The following is a 25,379-nucleotide window of genomic DNA, read 5'->3' on the forward strand; positions in this document are numbered from 1 at the left end:
GGTATCTCTGGATCTGTTAGGTGAGGATGTGTGTGTGTGTGTGTGTGTGTGTGTGTGTATGTATATGTGGAAACTGCTGTGTGTTCTGCCTTCTTCCTGACATCCTGGTTGCTATAGTGCAGTGATCTATTTGTGAACACCCAGAAGATCATTGCTATAGTTAAAAGAAACCATGTTTCCTGGCCATAACTTCCTGGGCAATCTCGTCTCCTGGAGCGCCAGCTTTAACCGATTCGGTCACGTTCCCTGGGACTCCAGGAGTGACACTGTAACAGAAGCTTCCTCTAGTTTGTCGCTTTTCCCCACCAGCATATTTAATAATATTTAAAAATAGTTTCTCTATTTAAATGTAATGCATGCCTATTATTCACCGTACATTTCAGTGCTTCAGCCATCTTTCTAACAGACTGTCGAGCTGTGCAGTGTGTTGTGGCGTTGTGTCCTGTGTTTGCTTCAGTAATATGTGCCATTCTTCTGCTCTTCCACATACATGCACACATACATTTTCATCCACCTGCCCAGCCAGGCAAAACATAGGAGATGAAGCAGCAGCGCTGGAGTTCTGTCTGAACTGCTGTATTATTATTTTTTTTTTTTCCCCTTCTCCCTGCAGGTGTGAATGAGAGAGACTCTCTGCAGTATTTAGTGTCCAGTTGTACTGGCTCCGAAGAACAGCAGCGTCGCAATGCCCCCTCCTGCTGATATAGTGAAGGTGGCCATCGAATGGCCGGGTGCCTTCCCCAAGTTAATGGAAATAGATCAAGTAAGTGCCTGTGTATGCGTGCTCGGCCGGCCCTGTGCGTGAATAAGTTCTTTGCACGTGTGTGTCTCTGCATTTATGTTTACTTAGATGCACACGTATGTTTCTGTGAGTGCATGTGTGGTAGAAGGTGTTTTTTTATAAGGGGTGTAACCCTCTTCATCTCTTACTGCTTAATGGTTTTGATGTGTTTAGCTGGGGTTTTTTTATTTGCTTTTTCTTTTTAAACAGTTGCTTAGATAAGGCATTTACTGCTTGCGTGACCCACTTAACACTTTTGTGCCTTAGTTTGTTCAACTGTAAAATTGTGGTAATGTTGTTACCTCTGGGTGTAAAGTCTTCAAATTTTTAGTCAGTGCTTTGCATTTGGAATAAGATCATACTGAATGGCTGCAGCAAGTGCAGATTTTGGAACTTAAGTAGTGGTGCACTGTGAGCAGGAGGATCTTTGCTGTTCCATACAGGCATCTCAGGGATTGTCCTGTTTTAGCTGTTTATTTCTAATGCAATGGCCCCATGGACTGATTGGAGGCAGTGTACAGAAGTGAACAAATTCAAAATTATGAATTAAAGACTCTTTGTAGAAAATGGGGGGGGGGGTGGGGAAACAAACCAAATCAAGTTAAAGAAGTGACGTGTGTTATGTTCTGGACTTCTCTGAGATTGTTTTTGTGGCACAAATATTAATATTGAAAGCCACCTCTTTAACAGCATACCCATGACATTTTGAAATCATATAGCATGTTACCTGTTTAGAATAATTATTATTTCTGTAAATAGTATTCAGAGTGAAGGAAAGCATTTCATAACGTGCTTTAGACCCTAGTGTGTCTGGGGACCATGTACGTTATAAAGTTCTACTGGAGAGGACAAAATTTGAATTCATGCTGAAAATGTTTTCCTGAAATGGGATCCTAATTTCTTCATGCAGGGCAATCAATCTCACTTCTAGTTAACCCTTTTGTGGCATATGCCTGGGAAATTCCTGTGTGGACTCTGGGGAAACGTGGTTCTAGAGGGTGGCTGGAATAACAGCAGTGTTTTTCAGGCACACTGAAAAGCCCCTTTAGAGGAAAGGGGAGTTCCCAAGCGGTTAGCCCTTTGTAGTTTCATTTCCAGACTTGCCAAGATTCTTCATTTTCATTTGCTGAGATTTTTTAGTAAGCATATATCTACAGATACAAATTTCTTGCCTTCTGGAGTGAAGAATGTTTTACTTTTTTCTTCTTATATAACAAATGGTAGACACTGCACACTGTGTTCAGGGAAAGGTGCATGTTAGTCATGATGAACAACAGCTTATTGCTACCAAGTACAGTGGGGACAAAAATGAACACATATTATGCGTTCTCCTTCCAAGTAGCAGTAAAAGAATACCAAAATGATTGTTTTTAATTTACAAAATGGCTGAAGTAACTCTCAAAAAAACCGCATACCTAATCTGAAATATTAGCGTACTGTCCTGGAACCTTGTTTTTACCTTTATTATATAAGATTTAGAGGGGACAAGAAAGATTAATGCTGACTTACGTCGGGTAGAACTCTTCCAACCCAGCCTGCCAAGTTATCTGCAAGCTTCCTCATGCCGCTTTATGGCAAGGAGGAGGGAGAAGAGGGAGAATAAGGTTGAAAGGTAGCAGACTAACAGCAGCCTGCTCCTGATGCAGGGGGAAATGGGGCAATGAAGTTTGAGGGTCTCATCCGTCACCTTTCTGACATGGAAAATACAGGTCTGGTGACAGGAAATGAAGGTGGGAAAGAAACCTCGCTTCCTAGTACCCATACACACAAACCCACACGTTTGCCTTTTTCAGGGATGGGAGCAATGTGGGAATGAGCCCTAAAAACATACAGGGTGCTACATGCTTCTGAACACACAGCCCTGCCTTTGGTTCACTTAATGGTAACTTTTCCCCAATCTGTTTCCTTTAAAACATCTATTTAGTTGAAGAGCTGTAGTGGAGGAGATGATTCATACCTCTAGCTGTTAGAGATGATAAAGGGGAGGAGGGAAAAGGAAGGCAGAAAAGAGAAATGACTTGCCCATTGACCAGACATTGCAGCCAGTGCCTGTCTCCCAGCTGGGATCTGCCCATTCAAGCACCATTTGACATATATTCAGAAAATCTTAAAAACTTTGCCTTACCAGTTTCCTCCCTGTCTGATGCCTTACCAGCAAAACCCCCAGTATTTAAAAGAACAGCATTGTATTATTACTTTAAAAAGAACAACAAAAAAACCTCACTGTAGCATGACGCGGGTTCTTTATCTTTCAGGGTACTTAGGCTATTCCAAACATTGAATACAAATACCATATAAGAGATCAGAGGAAAATCTGGGTTTGTTTTTTAGGTTGCTTGTTGTATACGCTTGGTAGCATTTGTTTATATTCGGTTGCCCAGTATCCCAGCTGACCTGCTGTGTATATGCATATTTTGCTTTGCAATGAAGAGAATAAAATATTTTTAGAATGAGGAAATGTCATTGTGAAACCACAGTGATTGACAGTGGTGTACTGGAAGGTGTTGGGCCTGAAAAGAGCTCGTGAGTAAATTTTCCACCAAATGTTATTAAACTTTACATTACAAACCTCCCCTTCAGGCACGTGACTTCTGACAACCTGGACTTCATGAGGTACAGAGCTTTTTCTAGTTGATGCTTCCCACTGCGTTTCTGTAGGTTTGTCAACCTGGGTTCATCAATGACAGTTTTAACTTTAATCATACAAAATTAGTCTCACTGAGTTAGAGAGACTCTTTGCCTGCACAATTTATATATAATTAAGTGCTTTTCAGAACCAGCCTCTGTGCCTAACCTTTCTTCTCATTCATTGAAATGCGTTATTTGATATCAGGGTTTTACAACTGCTTTTTTCCTGGCAAGTGGCTTTAAACAAGGAGGGCAAAACTGCATATTATTTACTGCCCTCTCTCTTACCAGGTGGGGACTAATTAAGTTGCAGTAAACCTAGCAACTGGCTGTTGCCTGTATGCATTAAAGCTGATTTTAAAGCATGTGCAAGCTAATGTACTCGTCTGTTTTCTTCTTGAGAGATGGACTTGACTGAATTCAGTTACTCTTTTCCACAATACTTTTTTTTGTATTTGTTTTCATTTGGGTTTCCGCCCATTTCCATCACTTTCCTCAATTATAAATTCGAAAAATAACATCTAGACTCTTCCCCCCCACATAAATCTCTACTGGCAATATTAGTACTGTGGTCAAAATTAATTTTTAATGAAAAGATTTTATTATGACTTTAAGAGCTGGGTGTAGGGATGATCTTCCACTTTTACGTAGTCCTGTCATGGAAGGAGAGGAATGGAAATGGGTTGGTGTCTGAATTTGCACTGGGATCTTTTTGTGGACTTTTTAGGGGTGCAGTCTGGGGAAGAAATGAATGGTAGACGCTGACTGCCTGTTATCTTCTTCTCCCAATGTTCTGGCTGATTATTCTGGAAGATGTTACGAGTAGGGCTGCATGAGCTCTGTACAGGTGAATCAGGACGCTGGCTACTTTAGCCTGTCTTCTCTTTATTGGCCCCAGAAATAGCCATTTCATAAGTGGATGTTATTTCTTGTGTTCAGATGGAAATTTGCATGATTTAATTTGTGCCCATTATGTATAACTCATTCTCAACTGTTGGGTTTTTTGTTTGTTTGTTTGGGTTTTTTGGGGTTTTTTTTTTGTTTGTTTGTTTTGTTGTTGTTGTTTTTTGTTTGTTTTTGTGGGGTTTTTTGTTTTTTTACAGCACAAATTATTTTACACAAGCCAATGCTGGTTTTAGGTTAGCTGGATACTTTGTTCTGTGGATTTACAGTTTCACTGTTCCTGCTGCTGGGGAAGCAGCTTCTAGGAGAGGCACAAGATGGATATTTGGGGACAATAACTATTTTAGCTTATCCCATTCAAATCCACTCTTGTGTCTTAACACAAGTTGTACTAAAACCAGATTTCTCTAAACTGAGGGATGAACTTCCTCACCACTGGAGCTAAACACTGTTCCTACAGAAGGGAACAGTTTGTAATTAAACTTGGCTGTACGGTGTCTTCCTCCAGGTTTACTTTTATCTATGAGATCGTTAAATATAGATTAAATTAGCAGATGTGAATCTTTACATTAGCCAAAAAAAGGAGGGAAAAAAAACCCAAACGCAAAACTGTGTTTTCTTTTCAAAGCACAAATCTGGTACAGTGGGCAAAATTCACAGGAGCACTGTCAAATGACGATCTCATGTTAATACAGTGCAGTGCAGCACAAGGGAGGAACCACGGGCTGCTTTACATTAATGCTTTCTCTAAGGTTTAGATTTAGTCAGCGAGTTTATCTTTTAAGAGTATCTTTCAAGTTGTCTCTTCTCTTCTGCCAGTGTATGCTATAAATGTCATTTTGGTTTTTTTTTCTTCAGAGAAGTCATTGTACTTCACTGCATATTAAAAGGAAACCAGTAAGATTTTTTTTTTAAAGGGAACTTTCAAGTCGTTTTGGGTTTCTAACCTAAATCTGGACCCTTGGGGATTGTTACTTGATTTAGTGCAGTGTTTCTCAAACTGTGGGGAGAAATGTAGTTCAAAAGGGATTGTGAAATGCTTAATTAGAGAAAAGAAAGTGGCACATCGCTTCTGCCATGTGTGGGGACTAAGAATAGCTGTAGTTTCTGCAAGTGCTGTCACTAGTAATAGCAGTATACCAATACAATCCTAGCATCACAAGTCTAAATGTATGCAATATTAGTGAGCACCAGTATCGTTCAAGTGGTGAAGAAGAAAGGGATATTGATATCTCTGTACCAGAGGCTGTACCGCGAAATGTCACTCCCTGCGCTTAGTTCTGGCCCCAGACTCTGACTCCCTCAAAATCAAGGGGTTTAGTGCTGAGGGGATGAAGGAAAAGAGGGGCTTTTAACCTCCTTCCCACAAACCTGCAAAATTGTATGAACTCTTATCCAAAAAGTGTAATAGTGTTGCAGTAACTGGAGCTACTGATGCTTTTTGGTATGAATATTGTGAAGATTTCCAGTGTAATTGCACATTGTGAGTTTAAAGTAGCTAAGGGAAATGTCAGTGCCTTTAACAGCTGACAAGATCTCAGTTTCTTGAAGATAGAGGACTAGGAGGTGGGGGAAAAGGGGGGGCGAAAAATAAAAACTTACACTGACTTATGAAAGCGTTCCCTGCCTGGATTTGCTAGCAGCAGCTCCTTTCTGTCAGGTGAGAGAAGGGAGTTAGTGCTTGAGGCCGGCCACTGCAGCTGTATCTCAGCCATTCTGAAGTAGGACCTTGGTTGCTGCAGATGGGAAATTTACCCAAAGATAGATGAGCCAAAAGGTGGCTGCCTTTTCAAAAGGATTGAAAAACACTCAGCTCGCTTAAGCCAGTTTGCTAAAGGTAGGTCTTACTTAAAATCGACTTTTAGGTGTTAAACAGATGCTAACAATATTTTAGTGAGTTTTATTGCTCCTTGTTGTATCTGTCAGTATTTCAGCTTCACAAAACCAAAGATGAAACTGTTCATGAAGCAGATACTAACCAGCTTATAAATATAGTGAAAATATTTATCATTTTTATAATCCTTTCAGTTTTGTTACCATCAGGGATTATTAATAGAACTGGTAGGGAAATCATATCCACTAACTTTATGTGCCATTTTCTTTGTTGGACTAATGAAATGTCTCAATATTATTTTTTTTGAGGAGAAAAAAAAAAAAATCTGTTCAGCAACAAGAATAACCTTGGAAACAATGATGCAGATGTTTTAATGCATTGGATATAATTCAGTGCCCCAACACATGTATATACATAGACAGTGCATACATAATGAATCAATCATTGTTAATTACAATGGGTGTCGAAAAATATGATTTCTTTTCTTCTAGGACTGTAGGGCTGGAGTAGTCATCATTAGAGGTCCGGTTCTTTGCTGTGGTGGCAGCCAGCCATCCTGGATAGAAGGGCAATGTTATTGTCACATGTTACATTTTACTAGTTTGGCTTGTCCAAAGCCACATTCCCCCTGGTTGGTTGGAGTCTTTCAAGGCTGCGAACTAATGTCCCGTGGTGCGTGGCTGGGACCTCATCGTGAAAAATACAGAAAAACTTTGTCTTATACTATTGAATACAGAGACAGCAGCAGAGCTTAATAGATTGAAGAGGCAATAGCTGTGGATAAGGGTTAGAATTTGTAAAAGAAATGGGGGAAAAAAGAAATAGCATCCATTAGACTGTAACTCACTAAATATTTCTATTAATGCTTTCTACTTGGTGCTGTCTTCTATGTTAGGAAGCATTAGTTAAATGCAGTAGACAGTTAAATATTTTTTTTTATAGAAGTGGAAATAGAGCCAGGAGAAACTTGAGGTCCTGCAGAAATAGTGTTCCAACGTTCCTGATCTCCAACATAAAGGATGCTCAGGAAGTAATATTTTAGGAAAGAGATGAAACACTTTATAAATTCTCTCCTTGGTGGTTTTGGTTTTTTTGTTTGATTGGTTTTTTTTTCTGGCTCTGGTTTTGTGAGCCCCGTAGTGCTAGCCAGAACCTCCCCATTGGAGCCTGAATTTTGCTGCCTGATGGCATTTTCAAGATGAAGGCTGAACACGACGGTAAGATTGTTGCATTCACAAAATTTTTTAAGAAACAGCAGGAGTCTCATCTCTTAAAAGTTAACTCTGGTATATTTAAAGGAAATGTGTAATGATGAGATTCCTGGAGTTATGCACTAATGAATTAATTACAGGGTACTTTATCCACATTCTGGCCAGCTGGACTATCCAGGTGCACTTCATGATTCAATTATATTCCCTGTATAGAACTCCAAGATTGTAGTACAAAAGAGAGTAATACTAAAAGTCCCACGGTATAAATTTTTTGTGCCTTCACGTAGAGACTTTTCTACCCTGGTAGGCCAGCAGTGTGTCAGTCGTAAACTGTGGGTTTGGGGTTTCTTCATTCAGTTTTCAAAGGTATGCTCACCTAATAAAGTGGTTGTGTGAAGAGCCACATCTTAAAGCCCTGCTTTGTATTTTAAACTGTATTTTAAATATGTGGTGCGAGTATGTTGCACGCAAACATGCTGTAATCCACAGCTATAGGTCCCTTTGGGTTTTATAACTCTTCAGTACTCTTGACTGGGAGGTTTTTGGTGACCCTATTTGCGAAGTACTTGAGCAAACAGGGAATGATACGGCTTGTTAGGACACTAGATGTGGAGTAAGAAGATTCTGTAAAATTATGTTGTTTTTTTTTTTTTTTTAAATATTGTTATGTTGCACTGCTTCCTTGTACGGTCACTTTAACATCCTAAACATATGATCTGTGGGTCAATGCTTAGATCTGGTGAAATGCAGAGTTAGTAGTGAGCATGTCTTTGGGGGAGAGAAGGGAGTAACTGAGGAAGCTGCAGCTGCGAGTGAAGGGAAGAGGACACAAACACTCGGGTTTCCCCAAGTCTTGTGTGCTCTGTAGAACCCCTACTGCTATATTTATACCAAAGTCTTTTTACTGACATGTTAAAACTGCCACCTTAAGGGCTGTGAACGGAGCCGATAAAAGCTTTCTCCCGTCAGCAGGCTGCACTTGTTGAGCGTTTTGCCTGTCGGCTCTGGGGTGCAAATGTTCCCTGCCTTGGGTTGTGTTGCTGCACTGACAGAACTGTGTGGTGTTGCCCTGGCCTTGGCTGTGTTTTGTGGTCTCTGTTACTGCAGTGTTGGTGTGTCCCCGTTCTTCAGGTATTCACTCCCTCTGGTACTTCCCTGAGTTACAGAAATCCTCTTCTCCATCTTCACAGATGCCCGATGCCTAATTAACAAGTCTGGTCTCACTTATACTCCATTGTAGTCAATGGAGAGAGTTGATTCCCTAAGTGGTTCAGAGCAGGTTGAGGAGGCTGAAGCCCAAAGCTCTCCAGTACCTCCCCCTTACAGCAGAAGACCTTGCTTCTTACATCATGAGAAACCAGTGGCAAAGTAGTGAGTCACGGACCCAGGTGTCCTGGCATCTGGTGTTTGCCACTGGACAGTCCTGCTTCTGTTTCTGTAGCCCCTGGAGTATGACCGTAACAGATGAAGCCTCCACTGATTGTGAAAAGAGGTGGTTTTGTGTTTATTAATAGCCATAAAAATGACTTTTACACTAAAAGATTCGGTAGTAGAATGGTAGCATTAATTATAGACAGAATGGTGTATTTACTGGATTGAGATTCTGTTTTTTGACAGATGCACAGATCAGCAACAGAACTTTTTTTTTCACGCTGAGTGTTTTGCACTAACAGATGTGCTGCATCTGCTGTTTTTCTGTGATAGGCTTAATGACAGCAAAGGTTAAGGGTTTTCTTTCTACTTCTGTGATTAAAAGGTGTCAGGGAAAGTGATATCCCAATCATTGTCCAAAAAAACCCAACAAACCTTGACAAAGAAAAAGCAATGAATCTCTGCAAGTCATTTGAAAAGGAAAGATACTCAACCTTGGCCTAAAAGAAACCTATCTATAATTCCCTGGTATAGCACAATCAAAGTATATCTGAACTGCATGTGTAAACAGGTTTCTACGCAGATTTAGGCTTCTGTTCTCTTTACAGTTACACACGCGCCCGCACACACGCACTCACTTGCTATTTGGTTCGGAAGTGCTACTGGTGGCTTGAAATGGACCTAGGGCTTGGTCAGCACTGGCGTATTGAATGTTCTTAGCTTTCTTTTGCTCATTCCATGATTTCCCTGGAACAAAACAGTGTCCTGGACTCACCAAGCTTTACACTCTTGCATGCCTGTGCTTAGTGCTTCCTTGGGTACCTGTATGGGGAACGCAAGGTGTAGGTGTGAAAGGATGAAACTGCTGAGGAAATCAGAGTGGGAGATCTCAGTCTGTGTTCTCCAAGTTACTTCAGAAGTGCTACAAAATATTGCACAAATAGCAAGGGCAGGTACTCAAGAAGACTAAGTTAGGGTTCTGTGTGCATCTTAGCACACACAACCTGGAGATGTGACCTGAAACATAAGCAGGTGAGCACAGAAGTGGTGACTAGGTATTACTGCATGGTGGATGTCATTAGGGCTGCACTTAGCCAGCATCTCGGACACCTGCACTAACCAGTCAATGCAGATAAAGCTTTACTGGGTGTGTACGTTCTCGTCCGCTCTAGTGCTGCCTATGCTTGGTGTCAGTGGCAGGAGTCTGCCCATGTGTGCAGATCAGTAAGTTGCAAGGCCATAATGTCCCATTATCGTTTGCCACTGGATTTCAGATACCAGTTTAATACCTACCCTAGGAAAATACTTTTATCCTAACTGATGTGTTCAGCGCAGATGGCTGTGATATGTTAGCTGAAGGGGTTATCTCCTACAGGGAGCGTAAGATTTACTTTGATCTGTGTTATTTCATGCATTAAAGCTACAGCCTGATCTTCTTAGAGCTTTAAAGGAGCATCTCAGCATGTGTAAAAAGACACACTTCATTTTTACTAGTGTAGGGGAGGACGTAGAGGCAAAACCCCAAAACTAAAATTCACTAGCACAAAATACTCATTTTGATGAAGAAGAAACTTTGAAATATTTTTGGACTGTGTGATTGTAAGGAATTCTTTGAAGTACATTGACTAATAAGGTGAATTCGAATTTTCAGAACTGTACATGCAGCAAAGATAGCATGTAAATTTCCATAAACATAATTTTATGAAGAGTAAAATAACAAAAACATCAAGTCCATTCTCTTTGACACCACACAAATATTTACAGCCAGACAAAAAAAAGTGCCTTTGAATGGCCTGCTGAGTTGATTTACTCTGCAGAGAATGGAAATAGGCTTTTAGGTCATCTTTCATGGTTCAAAAAGAAAAAAATATAATAGCTCACTTTGTTATTTTTCTTTTAGTACTGCTACATTCCTATACGTACAGTAGACAGTCGTGCTTATTACATAGCTACGTCTCTTACAGCCTTCAGTAGCAGGACTGCAGAGGGATTCTGGACAGGGTGTGGGCTGGCTGGGCAGGGGCAGTGGGAGCTGGTCGCTCGCCCACCCGTCACGCCCAGAGCACGTAAGGGTTTTGTCGGCGCGCGGGCCAGGCGGCTGGAGTGCTGCTGCTGCCCGCTCGCTCGGCGTCCCGAGCTCGCAGCCCGCGATGCCAGGCCCAGCCAGGGTGATTGCGCAGCGGGGTCGTGGCAGCCCTCGCCTGCTTTCAGTGACACCCCGCTCACAGCGGTGAACAGGGTGCGGGTGACCATTTATCTGCTTGGTAGGGAAGAGGAAAGAATTTTGTCTGGAGACTTAAATGTAGCGGGAGTGCAGCCCAAGGGATGATTAGGAGCAGCAGCTTATTAGGATTGCAGTGGTATCTCTTTTACAGCTATTAATTTGTAAAGCTCGCTCTAGTGCTATCAAATTACTAACTGCAAACTTTCTATCCCAGAAGAGTTCCACTTTTTTTCATCCTGTTGCTGATAACTGAGTTGTACTTAGTCGCCTTAGTCACTTCAGTGTTGTAGCAATAGTACCACAGGAGGACAAAGCAGTACTGTGAAAGGCTGGCTGTATTAATAATTTTTATTATTGAAGATCCATTTTGTTTTTCTTTAACTGTCCCTTACAGGTTCTAGTTGATTTGTTGCTTGGGGTTTTTTTTGTTTTATTTAAGTTTTTCATTTCCAGTAATTTCATATAATAATGCAAATCTGGAGGAGATGAGTAGGATTGAGAAGGGACGTAAAAGCTGATGGTGTAGAGGACTTAGAAGTACCAAAACAATGATTTGGAAAGTAATTGCGTACAACCTTCCCAGTGTTTATATTATTGCCAGGTTGTGTTGTTAAAGCGTCTTTTTGTCAGTTTCCAATGAGAAGCTGTAGCTCCTATAAAAAGTAACGGGGAGGAGAGGCAGTTACTCTTTTTGTTCTCCATTGTATTCAATCTGTTAGCTGATACCAGTTAACTTTGTAAAAGGAATTAATGTCACAGATACAAATTTTGTCAAAATAGGGCAATACAGGAGTGGGACCTGCAGTAGCATCCTGAGGAGAGAAGGGGAGGGAGCATGCAGCACTGTACCCTCTGCTTGGCAGCAGCTTACCCACAGGTTGACCACACGTGTGCTGGATGGCAAACTGGCATTATCCTGCTCTGGACAAACCCGGCTCCTCCCTCTATCCCTCCTGAAAAATGGGGTGTTATTTTTTTGGGAAGGATAGAGGGAAGAGAGCAGTCGGAAGCAGGGATTGCTTTCACAGGATCGCAGAAGCTACAAAACCCCTCCGGGAGGAGGACAGCAGGTCAAAGCAGCCACACGTAAAGGACTCAGTAATCCAGACTGAGGAACTGGTCAGGCTAAAAAATTGTGGGGAAGAAAACACTCTTCCTTTCTCGTGTAATCTGCCTGATCTGCTTCACAGCCTGGCTATGGCTACGCAAACAGCTGAGCCAGCACAAGGGAGAAAAGCTGCTGTGGAGAAAGGACATGTTGGCTGCTGCAGAAGGGAGCAGTTTCACACTTCTTGCCTTTTCTCCCATGTGCCAGTATTTGCTAGTTGCTTCGGCACATAGCAAGTCAGATGAGGCGATCCAGATGAAAACTATTTCTTTCCTTTTCAACTGGGCCAGTTTTTAGTTTGATCAGGTTCCCTGATGTGGCTCATCTGGGTGTTCATGTGAAAATATTAATGGCAGTGAAAGAGGAAGGATGGAAACCAAGGGCTGAGAGGGTGGGGCAAGGGGGGACAGGATCCTTTCAGCAGATGCTTTCATTCATGTTTGATTAAAATGATGTTGTGTTACACTTTTCTCTGTTTATAAACTGGCTTAGTTGACTTGGCTGTTGAAATAACAAATCCTTCCCTGAATCTGACCTGATGAGGGATTACCGTCTCTGGTTTTCTGTTTATGCAATGATGCAGTTCAGAAAACAAATCCCAGAGAAAAATAATTCTCCCTCCCCATCATGTACCCTGCTACTGAGTTAATTTTTAGCCTAATCAGTTTGCCATAAACACTAAAGGGAGTCTACTTCTTTTGGCAACAGTGTTGGTTTATGGGTTGTTGTATGGTGGTTTTCTTGTTTTTTGTTTCTTTTGTTTGCTTTTTAAGAATTCAGTGAAAGGTGATTATTGGAAGTAAGTAGGGAGGAGGCTCCTATGCTGTTTAGGTGATTTGGGGAATTTTCACGAAGCTACAGATCTGTGTGACATTGTGTGGTAACCCAGTATTGGAGAAAAAAGGCTCAGTAGTCACCCAAAAGTGAAATTTGGTCTGTTTCTTTTTGCCATGCAACTTCATCTATGTTTTGGGTTATAAAAATGCATTTTCTTTTAGCCAGCAATCTTCTAAAAACACTTGCATGTGCACCCTGTGTTTATAAGAATGTTCAGAGTGTTGCAACATTACCAGACTTGACTGTTCCTTCTATTTTGGGACCCAAAGCAACAGAGCTGTTTTCAGTCAGTCCACATGCTCATGCTTGCAGATGTAGAGAATAAAGCAGAACTGATACATCTGGGATCTAAACACCTTCCAGCTGGTGTTTTATCAGAGGGGAACCTGCATATGTGTGCCTAGGAGAGAGGATTACTGTCATCATATGACCATATCTGAAAGGGACCAAAGAAGGTTTAAAAATACCGAATGTCGTCTTGCTTTAGATGTCATTCCTGGAAAATGCTAATGTTGATATCTAAATCTTCTGTTTCTGTTGGGTAATGAGATGCAGTGTACACAAAAGACCTTTTGATTTCTCAGTTGAGAAGCTGAGGTGATGCCGTATGGTTAATGTTGACAAAAAGGACTGATAATGTCATCATGTGCACATGTAGAATTGCTGTCTTTATAGATTATCAGACCGAAACAGCAGAAAATTTTTGGGTCCTATCAAGCTTGCTGTTAAACAAAAAATGAAATACTACTAACTTGTTTTGTTCTTTGCAGTTACTGATTTTGGCATCATATTTTAAGAGCTCAGGGCTGTTCCAGTGTGGTGATATTTTTTTCTTTCTTTTTTTCTTAACCAGAAAAAGCCACTGTCCTCAATTATAAAAGAAGTCTGCGATGGGTAAGTTCTGCCATATAGTATGTACTAGATACTACACTTTTTGAGTTATTAAACCAACCAGTAGATAATTTTTTCTGAAGAAAATCTAGATATCCTGTATGACTAGTCATTAGTTTCTTAAATCTTGTAGTTGTTTTATCTTGAGATTTTGAATTTGCAGTGTATTTTGGATCAATTGCTTGCAAGATGAGGTTCCTAACAAAGCATCTCCATCATGTGCGTGGCTCTCATTTAGGCTCTTTGTTGCCTTTCTGCACAGAGATGCGTTTTACCCACTCACTTTACGCTTGTGGTCCCTGCAGTTCATGGGTTAAGGAGCTAAAGCACTGACTGTGGCTTTGGTTTGTGAGCACGGGGTCTAGTGGCTGCTGTAAGCTGGTCCAGTTGATGTGACTGCTCACATGAAACTGAAATGTTAATCACAAGTCCCGCAATCTGAACTACTAATTGGCTAAGAGAAACATCGTGCTTTAGTTTTAATATGTTAATATGTGGGGGGGAAAATGCTGTTTTATGCAAGTGCTACCTACCACACAGGAGAAACTAGTTTATATTCATCAAATTGCTGCTAAGTTAAAAAGGTGTTTATTTTATGTGTAATGTAATATATCAACTTAATACTATATGTGTTGGGTGTGTATAAGGTAGCATAAAATCCTGGCACTGGAATTTTATTTTTGTCTGTTTTAGTAATTTAGTAATCTTGCTTACTGCAAGCAAAAATTATGCTTACTATTTTTTATAGATCTGGAATGAATATCAGATCATTATCAACTTTTTTTTGGAGCACTGAAGTGTCACTGTAGTGACAAAGTAGTTTCTCTTCTTTCTTTCCCCCCCCCCCCTTCTTTTAATCTTTGCCTTGGGAGGAAGATATCTGTTATGTAATTTCTTTCTTGACCACGGTCAAGGTTAGGGTTTTGTTTCAGATATGCAAAGGGAAAATCTCATTTATAGGATGTATTTGTACTGAAGTTTTCCCTTTGTAAGCAAGTTTTTGTCTTAAACTTTGGAACTCATCATTGAAAGCTATGGAAAAGTATGAGAAATACATGGGAATGACAGGCACTTGTTTGATCATAGTAAAATTATGTAAAGGGTGCTTTTTGAGTTTTTAAGTCTTCATTTTGTGATTAATTTCTCTTCATATTTTTAAGGTGGTCTCTTGCAAATCATGATCAATTTGCACTGCAGCATGCTGATAGTTCTAATTTCTACATCACAGAGAAGGTAGGTAAATCATTCAACACAATTCTTTCATAGCCAATCAAAATGTTTGCCACAACAATTTATTTTAAATTAAAATACAGAAAAATATAGAGTATTTTCTGTAATGTGATGCCATTGAGAGGGTAGGTACTGGGAGACCTGGTTTAATGATTTTGCACTGATTTCTTCTGTTTGGAAAGGCAAATAAAAGTTCAAATGTGCCAAGGCCTTCACGTCTGTCGAGTCTGAGACTTCAGCACTGAGCTCTGCAGCTTTGGTATTTGTGCATGTTTAGTATTCTGCTAACAAGTGGTGTACAGGAAATAGAAGTATGTAAAATATGAAGGGCTCTTTGAAGTCTGAGGAGACCTTCAGTGCATGTCACTTCCCTCTTTGACTGATCAGGTAGAAAGAAGTTTCAGTGACTGTGTAATATTTGCTAGTCCTTCCTGCCTGCTGTCTTGTCCTTTTCCAGTTCTGTATGTTACGTTGGCTTATTTTTTTGGTCCCCAGATAGCAGTGGCAATAGGTCATTCATGAAGTGATGTAACGATTTCAGCACAGAGTAACGAAATGGCTGTAGCTGTAATAAAAATGGAATGTCTAGTCTAAATAAATGGGACATGCTCATCTGAATGAGACCAAGTAGTACATTCATTCCTAGCCTTACTGATAGAATTGCTGAAATTCCTGAAATTATGAAAAAAAAAATTCATTTGTTTGGAAGAGTGTACACATTAGTGCTACAGAAGTGCAATTTCTAAGCAATGGAAAAAGGGCACTATTCAAAACCTGCTAAAGTCCGCGTGCAGATTCCCTAACCTCAGTGGATTTTGAGCTAAATAAACCTGAGCTCAGCTGCATAGACATAGATGCCTCTTGCTTACCTTGTTACCAGTTTCATTTGGCTTACTCTTAAGCAGAAGGGTCTTTTGGTTTTGTTTTGCATTTTACAGTTGTTTAGGATCTGCTAAACACAGCTGAGACATGAACTAACTTTTCTCTTGTAATTCTTACCCCCACCCAAGAAATAAAGGGAACTTAGGCACAGTTAAGCTTTTAGAAAGACTAAATTTAGCAAGGCAGCTAGATCAGTTGCTTATAAGATAGTGCTACCTTCCACATTCCTTTCCCCCCCAGTTTCAGTTTTTCATTTAACTGTTTGTCATCCCAGACAACCTTCTCAATGTGTCACAGTTTGTTTTGGGATCTCCCCTTTTTTGCTTGTGTGTTTTTTCTCCTTTCTTTTCAAGTTTCAATTGACAGACACTTCAAAGGCCACCACAAGGAAAACTGTTGAAGTAATTATTGGCTGCTGTGTTTTGCCTCCACCCAAATTAAATAGTGAGACTGTTTTGCTAATTGCCCTGAATTGTGACACAACATGTTCCAATAAACCAGACACAATTGAACTTGCCTGTTGGCATTTAAACTCTGATTGTACAGTGAGTATTTCCAAGAAGCCAGGATTGAGCGAATACTCTGGGCTTGTTGAGGGAATTTGTCCTGATACAATTGGAGGAATCTTCCAGGCTTTGCCTCCACCTTTGGTGGGTAGGATCTTGCAGCTTTGGAGAAGAGAAATGTTTTCTGTTCCGCATAAAAGGAAGTCTGATGGCTTTTGGCTGCCTTTAACTTGCATTAAGGGTGGAAAATGATGGTCTTCTAGAACATTTTGGATTGTACTGCAGAGAGACTTTGTTTATTCTCTACTGAAAATATGCAGAGTGTCTGACTCTGAGTCACATAAATAAGAGAGAAGAACTCTAAATGCCACCAGTATTACTCAGATGTCTGTGACTTTTATTAGATATTGTTCACTGTTTATGACTGCTTATTGGATAGTGGCTATAAAGAGAGGCTTATATAGGCCATCACTGCTTCTACATACTTTCCCTCATTTGTGTGCAGTAGGATATTGTTGCTTTCTGAATTAAAACATGAAAAGCACCAGGCATGAGGACAAACACATGTGCTTCAATGAAGCTACAACACTGATTGTTAAAGCCCACATTGCTTTAATCTGCCTCTTACTAGGACATGAGCAGAGCTCTTTTGCAACAGTGACAGCTTCTAGTAAGTAAATATTTTTCACTGCTCTTGAAGATGAATTGTATGTTTGTACATGTGCAGAAAACATTATGTATAGGTCATGTTTCTGCAGAGCCTGGATGACTGCTGATTTATGGCCTTCCAGGTAGAGATGCCTTTTTAAAATACCACCAACTTTAAAGTTACTAGAGAAGAAAAGCAACTAATTAATTCTTGTACAAAGTAACAAGAAACTTTGAAGTTAAAATGTTACAAATGTGGGACTGTCAACACATGGCTTACAATTATGTTTTGGGTGGCAAACAGCACATCTGTGTTTTGGTTGTCATATGCAGAACTCTTTATCTTTTGTAGCTGACCTATATTTCCTGATTAAACCATGTATAAATAACAACAACGCCCAAGCAGTTCTGTCTCATACTTTTTTTTTCTGTCTGTATTATTTGGAAAAAATGTCTCTACAGGAGTACCAGTAACTCCTTCAGACAGTATAAAGGTGGTCTTTTAACAAATCTTGAGTCAGCCAGGGTTCCTACTAGAGATAGGGCTTATCACAGCAGTTGCAGTTTGGACTGCTGCCTCTGGGGTTCTGGTTTGGCTATATCTGTGCCCCTGAAAGTGCAGTAGGAATTAATAATTATGTATTTTAGTCGTTCTTTTGAAAAATGGGAGAAATAAAATAAGAGGTTATGTGAACAAGAAAACCAAGCAGGCATAGTGCCTAAGCGCAAGCCTAGCTGGTATTTTGATCACAATGTATTTGATTTTTAATTGCAGTGATAGGTGTGTCTTTTTTTAAAGGCCTTACTTATCATGGAGGGCCATTTCTTTGGCAGGTCAAACATCTAAAAGCCTGACTTCTGAATCAGGATCTCATTGTGCTGAATAAAAACGTCACCTTTGCTTCAGTCTGTCCAGGTTGTACCTGAATAGATGCTTGTGTACATCAGGCGTAATAACTCAGGAACACTATAGCCTGGACAAGCTCAGGTTTAGAACAGAAAATGCTATATGAAGAGTAGAAAATGACTGTATAATTTTGTGTGCATGTGTGTTCCTGGGCGGAAAACCACAGCTTGGATATCTGTCCACTGTGTTCCTCTGCTGGCAGTATTAGGAATCCAGGGACAGACATCTGAGTGGCTCATGCAGCACCTTGGTGGGTATGCCTGGTCCCTTATCGCTGCTCACTCTTGGCCTTGCAGACATGGTCTGGCTCCTCTAGATCCATTTGTGCATCTGCACTGCCCACCGTGGCCTCTGGGTCTGGGAGGAATCATTGTTAGCTCAATCTTGGTCTCTAAGAACAAAAAGATGGTGAAGGAGCTGGATCATTGCAGCACAGCCTCAAAAAATGGTTGTTTTGTCACATCTGAAGCTGTGATGAACCACAGTGTTTACCAACAAGGGGGCCTTGCAGGAGCTTGGGGCTGCGTTTAGTGGGAACAGTGTTCAAGCTGGCTTCACTGCTGGAGGCAGAATGTGGCTCTTAACCCTGCACCAGAGCGGCTATCAGGAACAAAAATCTGGCTCGCTCTTGCTGAGGGGCTTTATGAGTCAGCTCCAAGCTATGTTCAGCACACAGTGATGATACTGGTGCCATTTTTTATGCTATCTTTTAAATGGAAGGAAATTTCATTAATCTGTTTATTGATTGCAGTCCATTTTTATTCAGTCACAATTTCATTGTGTTAATTTTTTTACATCTGACGCCTGCGAAGACTCCTTGTGTTTTTCTTCTTCATTCCTGACTCCCACATTTCCCTTTCATTCTTATGTGTTATTTCATGAAGTGGAGAAGAGCAGACACTGAGTTCCCTCTTAATTTTGAGAGACTTTTGTGCTGTTTTGCAAAGGGAGCTGCCTCCACCTTGCTTTTGTTGTCATTACTCAGGCCTTTGCTGTGTTTGCAGATGGGACGTCTTTCTACTCCCTGCCTTCCCTGTCCTGGGAACCTGGATAGACTCCCTGGTGTTTGTTCTTTCTCAAAGGTGCTTTTGCTTGCGACCTATTTTTTGCTGAATACAACCTGTAATTGTATATTCATGTGAAATTCCACCACGCCGTTACAGGCTCCCTGTGTGGGAGTGTATGCAAATGACAGGGCAAGAAATGAGCCACTTGTAGGGTTGGGGTTTTTTGGGGTTCTTTTTTCTTTCACATCTTTAGTATTCATTTGTTTTCACTGATTAATGGAACTTCAGTGAGTTGGAAGTAAACATTCTCAATAATGAAGGTTTCTGATTCACTGAAGGACATGGTACTTCATAGGCAGCTGAGAATGAGAACGAGCATGAAGACTGGGAACTGGAGAAATGTATTAAGTGATCTGTTCCTCTCATTTGCCATCTTGCATTACTCTTGATAATACATTTCTTAGTAATGCTACATAAATGGCAGATTCCAATCTAGATTTGACCTGGACCAAACTAAGCCTTACTTTCCCTTTTCTCTGCCACCAATAGGACATGCGGTATTTCCCTCATATTCCTTAGTTCCACATCAAGGCTGATGAGATGGATCAAATGTTTTTTTAAAAAGCTGTATGGATATTTATTTTCTTGAATTTAGTTTGTAATTTTGCCTTGCAAGTAATCAGTAGAGAGGAAAAGCTATGAAAAGGTTTGTCTTTCTGTTACAGCACTTGAAGATAGGTATGGTATACCACAGGCACAGTGTGACTGAGTTCAGCTGATAGCAAAACAGTTCTGCTTAAGATCTCGCTGACAGAAAAATGCTCTTTAAATCGTCTTCATACTTAAAGAACAACCTATTTAGATAGATGGGCAGTTTTATAAGGTGTGGTGAGCACAGAGCTCACTGCTGAAAAGGGACTGTTCTGATTTCTTCCCCCCTTCCCCATGAGATCCTGCCACTTCATTTCTGCTGGCTACTGCATTATTATTTTTTTTGACAATTTTTGGAGGTGGTGGCAAGAGGGGATCATTTTGTGTCACTCTCAATTCATTAAATTTGCTTAATAAAAAGTCTGCCTGACCTGATGTAAGGGTGGGCCAGGACCCTTGAATCATATCCAGGAATGGGCTGCAGAGAGGGAAGAAGTTAAAGGAGGGGTAGGAAGAGGAATGAAACTTTGGTCTTTTTAACAGCTATGAGCTGTTATGTCCCTTCGTTGCTTGTGGAACTGGCTTAAGCTGATGTGGAATGAACTTCCTAGCAAATTCTGACTGTAGTCACAAACGGAGAAGGGATGTTTTATGCACAGTCTCTCTGTGTCTGAGAGGGAGGGCTCAGGCAAGGGAATAGGAGTAGGATGTACATGTTAGAGAAGCACAAGCACCTGCAGGCTTCCCCTTAAACAAGTCCCAGTGTGATTCCAAATGTGGTCCTTGCAAAATGAGCTGGCCCTCTTTCCTGCTTATACTATGGTGTTTATTCCTGTCTTTTCCCTTACAAACTGGGCAAACCCCAAAATGATAAAATTTTCAGTTCCCTTGTTGACTCATCGAGTAGCTATATAACTGTTTATGCCACATAAAAATGGTAGTAGGAATGAGCAAGAGACTGAAAAGCAAGACTCTGCTTTGTGGTAGCAAGCTGTGCTTTGATTTGGCAAAAGTGATTGTGAACCATGGTCTTGGCTTGGGTCTTCAGCTATTTCTCTTAGTAGCAGCATCTGCTTAAGGAGCTAGTGCTCCTGCACTGACCCCTCAGTGGTGCTGTGGGTGAATGTGTTGGGCGAACTGCATCGGAGAACTGACTTCAATTTGACAATCCTTATTTGGTTTTTTTTTGGTGTCCATACCACTTCCCTGTTCTGATTTCCCCACATGATCTCACCAACAATAGTATGAGCCCAGCTAAGTCTGTCATTTCCTGATGTTTATTTTGCAGGTTGCAGCTCTCATGTTCCAACTTACCAGAGGACGAAGGGGCTGCTTGTTATCTGCCCACCCCTTCCGTGTTACTGGTACAACTGTCTGTGTGGTTGCTTGAATTGGAGAACTGATCCAGGTTAAAAATAACTTGTGTGTAACTTCTTTTAACGTGTCAGAAGGATGTCTGCCCACAGTGTAATACCACTGCTGCTCTGCAGAGTAAGTGGTACCTGATAACGTTGTCCTCGTAGATCACTCCTCCTGAAGATGAGTAAATCATGCAAAGTATGGACTTTTTCTTAGGATGTGGTTTCAGTGTCATTCAAGCTGGTATAACTGTGGGTTGCTGGAGAAAAAGGTAGTTGAGCTTTCTTTTTCCCCTCCCTTGCTTCATTCCCTTCACTTCTCTAGCATCCTAGTGACTGTACTGCTGGAAGGTGAGTTGGTTCAAGTCATGGATCTGACAGAAGAAAACTCTGCATTTTTTTTTTCCTCCTTTTTGTGAATGAAGGGGAGAGGAAGAGGTAACTTTTTTAAGGTTAGGTGGCTGACTGTGCTGCTGCATGTTTGTAGATCCGATGTAAGGGAAGTGTTGGGAGCCCACAGGCTAGAAGGATATGTGCAGAATTGTGCCTCCAGTGGGCTGTAGCGTTGCACTGGGTTAGGTATACCCTGAAACTGCACCACTGGTGTAACTTGGTTTGTTTACTAGCTTCTGAAATCCTTGAATATGGGTAGATAAACAGCATACAGAAAACTTCCTCTTCTTAGAAACTTCAGCCAAACTACCAACACTTGATTTTTAAAGGAAAATGCTATCATCAAATTCTAATGTGAAAAACTAGAAGACATTTTTCCTGTTTCCAGCAGCTTCCCAGAAAAGGAATTTTATCACAAGATTTAGTTGCCTCAGTATTTCTTCTAAAACAGTACAGTTCTCTCATGCCAAGTTGATAATTACCTATGTCTCTTAACTCTCAACTTACTGAAGTTTTTGGTGACTAAAAATGAACTTAAGAAATTTCCTACCAAGTCTGCTGAATGTTATATCTAACGTCATTGTTTATCTCCAGCTGTAACAGTAGCAAATGCCATTCAGGGTTGTGATTTGATCATGGCTTTTAACTCCCTTCCTGCTTCCTCAGTATTCGCATTTGTTGTACTACTACAGGTGTTGCAGGCTACATCTACACTTAGTCTATTTACTATCCATATAAGGGCCATGAAATTCTTTCATCTCTTGAACCTGCTGATACTGCCAGCTTTCACAACCTCTTGTGACAGCAAGCTCAAAAGTTCACTGCCTGCTGAATGAAGAGGTACATTCTTCATCTGCTTTAAACTGATCCCTTACTGCTTTCATCAAGTTACTTCCTAGTTCTCGTACTGCAGGATTTGATAACAACAGTTCTGCATTCAGCTTGTCCACTACTTTTCCTCCTCTGGCCTTTGTCCCTCCAAACTGAGGAGACCTTGCCTCGTGAGGCAGCTGCTCAGTCCCATTGAGCACTTGCCTTTCTCTGCATTTTCCCTGACACTACTGTGTCCTCCTTAAGATGTGAAGATCAGAACTGCACACAGTGCCCTGCATATGGGTGCATCAAGTTCTTGTGTCGTGGCAAAATGATGCTCTCTGTCTAGTTCACAACACCACTTCTGATGATGCCCGGTGTTTACTGGCTGCTGTAGCATATTGAATCAGTGCTTTAAGGGAGATCTGCCAACAAGGACTTTGCTTCTCTCTCCTGAGTTGTTGACTTAGAAATGATCTCTATTATGTATCATTTTGTCTTTATTTACTACTTGCCAAAACTCATGCTCCTTAAAATGTTATGGAGTCACTAACTTAAAGTATATTTCACAGCTCTAATTTTTTGTTGTTGTGTCAATTTGGAGGAAGATGTAATAAAATAGTAGTAGTATGGAAATGGGGAAGAATCTATTACTTAATGATGTAAACATGTGAAGAATTTTAGATTTCTTGGCTGTTATTCTTTCACCCACTTAGAGAAGTCTGAAGGAAGCTGTTTGGTCAAGGTTGAAGAACAGTGCTGAGCGAGCTATAACCATGGGAAGCAATGCTTCTAGGTCTTCCTCAGATATGCTAAGAAAACATTTCATTCCAACCAGTTACAGTGAGCTGAATCTTAAGGCATTTTGCTGGATATAACAGATTATTAAAATTATAAGACAAATACATGGCAAAATAAAGTTTAATTTTGCATGATAAGTTTTCCCAAGTGTGTCTCCAGCAAAGCTCTGAATAAATGGCTTGACTGTTTTGACAGGATTTTTTGGAAGTGAATTCACATACCTTCATCCCTGTCCATGGTTTGGTGGACTCTGTTAATGCTTGAGGCCTGCTTTTTAGATGCAAGTCTATGCAAGTCTCCTGCATGTGTTTTGTGCAAAGTAGCCTATGGCACAGTAAAGGCAGAGCTTTGAGAAGGGACAGAATCTGGTGGCAGATAATGTAGCTTCTTGTTGTTCCAGCTGGTGGAGTTGGAAGTCAGAGGGCCCTAAGACATGAACACAAGGCGAACTGTCCAGGTATCCTCTGCTTCCTGCTGTGTTTTATTGTTTATGTGTTTTGATAATAGTACTTGTCTATCTGAAAACTCAGTGTTTTGGAGTGTCGTGCAGCAGTTTGATGCTTGGAAATACTACCTACTCAATTAGAATAAAATCATTTAGTCAGTGTAGACTCTTGCTAGATATAACATTGCAAATCGGGCTTATTTGTATCCATAATGTAACTGCCATCTTAGTCCTCGCTAACATTTATAACAAATCTATTTTCTTGTTGCAGAGGGTTTTTTAGGGGCATTTTGGATAGTGCTGTTTCACTAGTTCGCCCTCTGCCCAGGAATAAGCTTCCCTAATACAGATCAGCAGCATGAACAATATCTACAAACCTGATGTACACTTGAGAAACAGATCAGAAATGTCTTGGAAGAGGTTTTTGGTGGTGGTGCGTCCTGTCCTGAATAGCAGTGGTGCTTTTAAGTACAATTGCCAAAGCTGGGCTGCCGTATTGGAATGACATTCTGTTATCCTGGAAAAGAAATCCACAGAATGCTGTCCCTAATGCTAAGCAGATTAACTGTGTGTAAATGTTGCAATTGAAATTAACTGGCATGCTGACTACTGCATCACACAGTTAATGTAGGAAATCCTCTTGGCTTAATTGTACGCTTACACGCTGTTTCTTGGTAGGTGCTTAAGTCATTATTTAGAATGGATAAACAAAATTGGATTTTTGATTGGGGAACAGCTGACCCTTTTCAAGTTTTGGCTAGCCTGCTGTGTTAGAGACTTGATGCTTTGAATACTTGCAAAGAGAAGGCATGGGCAGTTTTCCTTAAGCCTTTGTCTAAATCAGGAGTTGAAGATGAGCTCTCTATTTCTGGTGATAGAAGTGATTGAATTTACAGTATAGGGCAGACTTACGTACTCTACTCTGAGCCAGGCATGATGAGAGAAAGGTCTTCGTGTTTCCTGTGCTGTGGGCTCTGACAGGCATTGCAACTTTGACTCTGAAAGCTTTGGTGTTTCAGACTCAGCTTGATAAATAACAATTAAGACCCCAAACAAAACCTCCAGCAATGCTTTTATGTACTCTGTGTTTTCTTTTTCCTCTGCTATTTTATATATAACCTGCTGTCATATGGTCACTCTGGAGAATAGTACTTCTCTTGTTTATCTGTATGTGGTAACTGAACTTCAACCAGGTTATTGGCTTCCCTTTTTCCACTTGTTTTTAAATGCCTCTGAGTATGGAGAAATAGCGTATTTTTAACATGATATTTTTCACTTGCTTGTAGATTCAATCTATGCAATCTGTGTGTCTTTATGTAATTAGAAGTTTATTTTTTAACCTGCATGCATGACGCTGTAGAGAATATATCAGGTTAAGCCCAACTTTTTATGGGTTAGGGTTTCAGCTTGTGACAAAACTACTGTAATTGAACAAACTGTGGAGCATGGTTTCAGCCTGAAGCAACTGCAAAATAATGTAATTTGGGCTGGGGTTGACAGTTTGCTGCTCCCAAAAAGGGAAGGTGTAATTCCTTCTCATGCTTCCCCTGTTCTCTTTCTCCTTGCCCCTTCCCTGCTCCCAAAGATGTGGTTCCACCATCTTTGCTGGGTTAGCACTGGTGCTCAGCCCTTGCAGAGCTCGTTTCTGTTTATTAACCTGACAGAAAACTCTCCTCTCTTTCCTGCCAGGGCTGCTTTCTGCCAGGTTAGTGAGATCGTGCGACTGCCCCCTCAAATAGGCCTGTCCAGTGTCAGAGCTGGTGCGAGGTAGAAAAGGGAGCACCCAGGCAGGAGGGTGATTGATGAGGGAGGTACCCCACCTTGCAGTAGGACTCTGCTGTTCAGCAAACTCCTTGGACCTTTCGAGACCATAGTGTAGACTTCTCACACAAAGCCTGGTACCTTATGTTTGCAGTGGACTGAGGGTGTTTGCAGAGATGCTTATGTGGC

The 25,379-nt window shown here is 40.8% G+C and overlaps 1 protein-coding gene across 1 annotated transcript in view; it reads left to right on the top strand.

Annotated features, from left to right (window-relative positions):
* Positions 1–685: 685 nt before the first annotated feature.
* The window catches only part of ELMO1 (engulfment and cell motility 1), a 260,399-nt gene continuing 235,705 nt past the window's right edge, over positions 686–25,379 (top strand). The window contains exons 1-3 of the mRNA XM_059818282.1: positions 686–763; positions 13,751–13,791; positions 14,949–15,021. Coding sequence (XP_059674265.1) covers positions 686–763; positions 13,751–13,791; positions 14,949–15,021 — 192 coding nt within the window. The remainder of the gene's footprint in view (positions 764–13,750; positions 13,792–14,948; positions 15,022–25,379) is intronic.

Source organism: Gavia stellata, chromosome 6 (genome assembly GCF_030936135.1).
Source record: "Gavia stellata isolate bGavSte3 chromosome 6, bGavSte3.hap2, whole genome shotgun sequence".
Classification (NCBI taxonomy): Eukaryota; Metazoa; Chordata; class Aves; order Gaviiformes; family Gaviidae; genus Gavia; species Gavia stellata.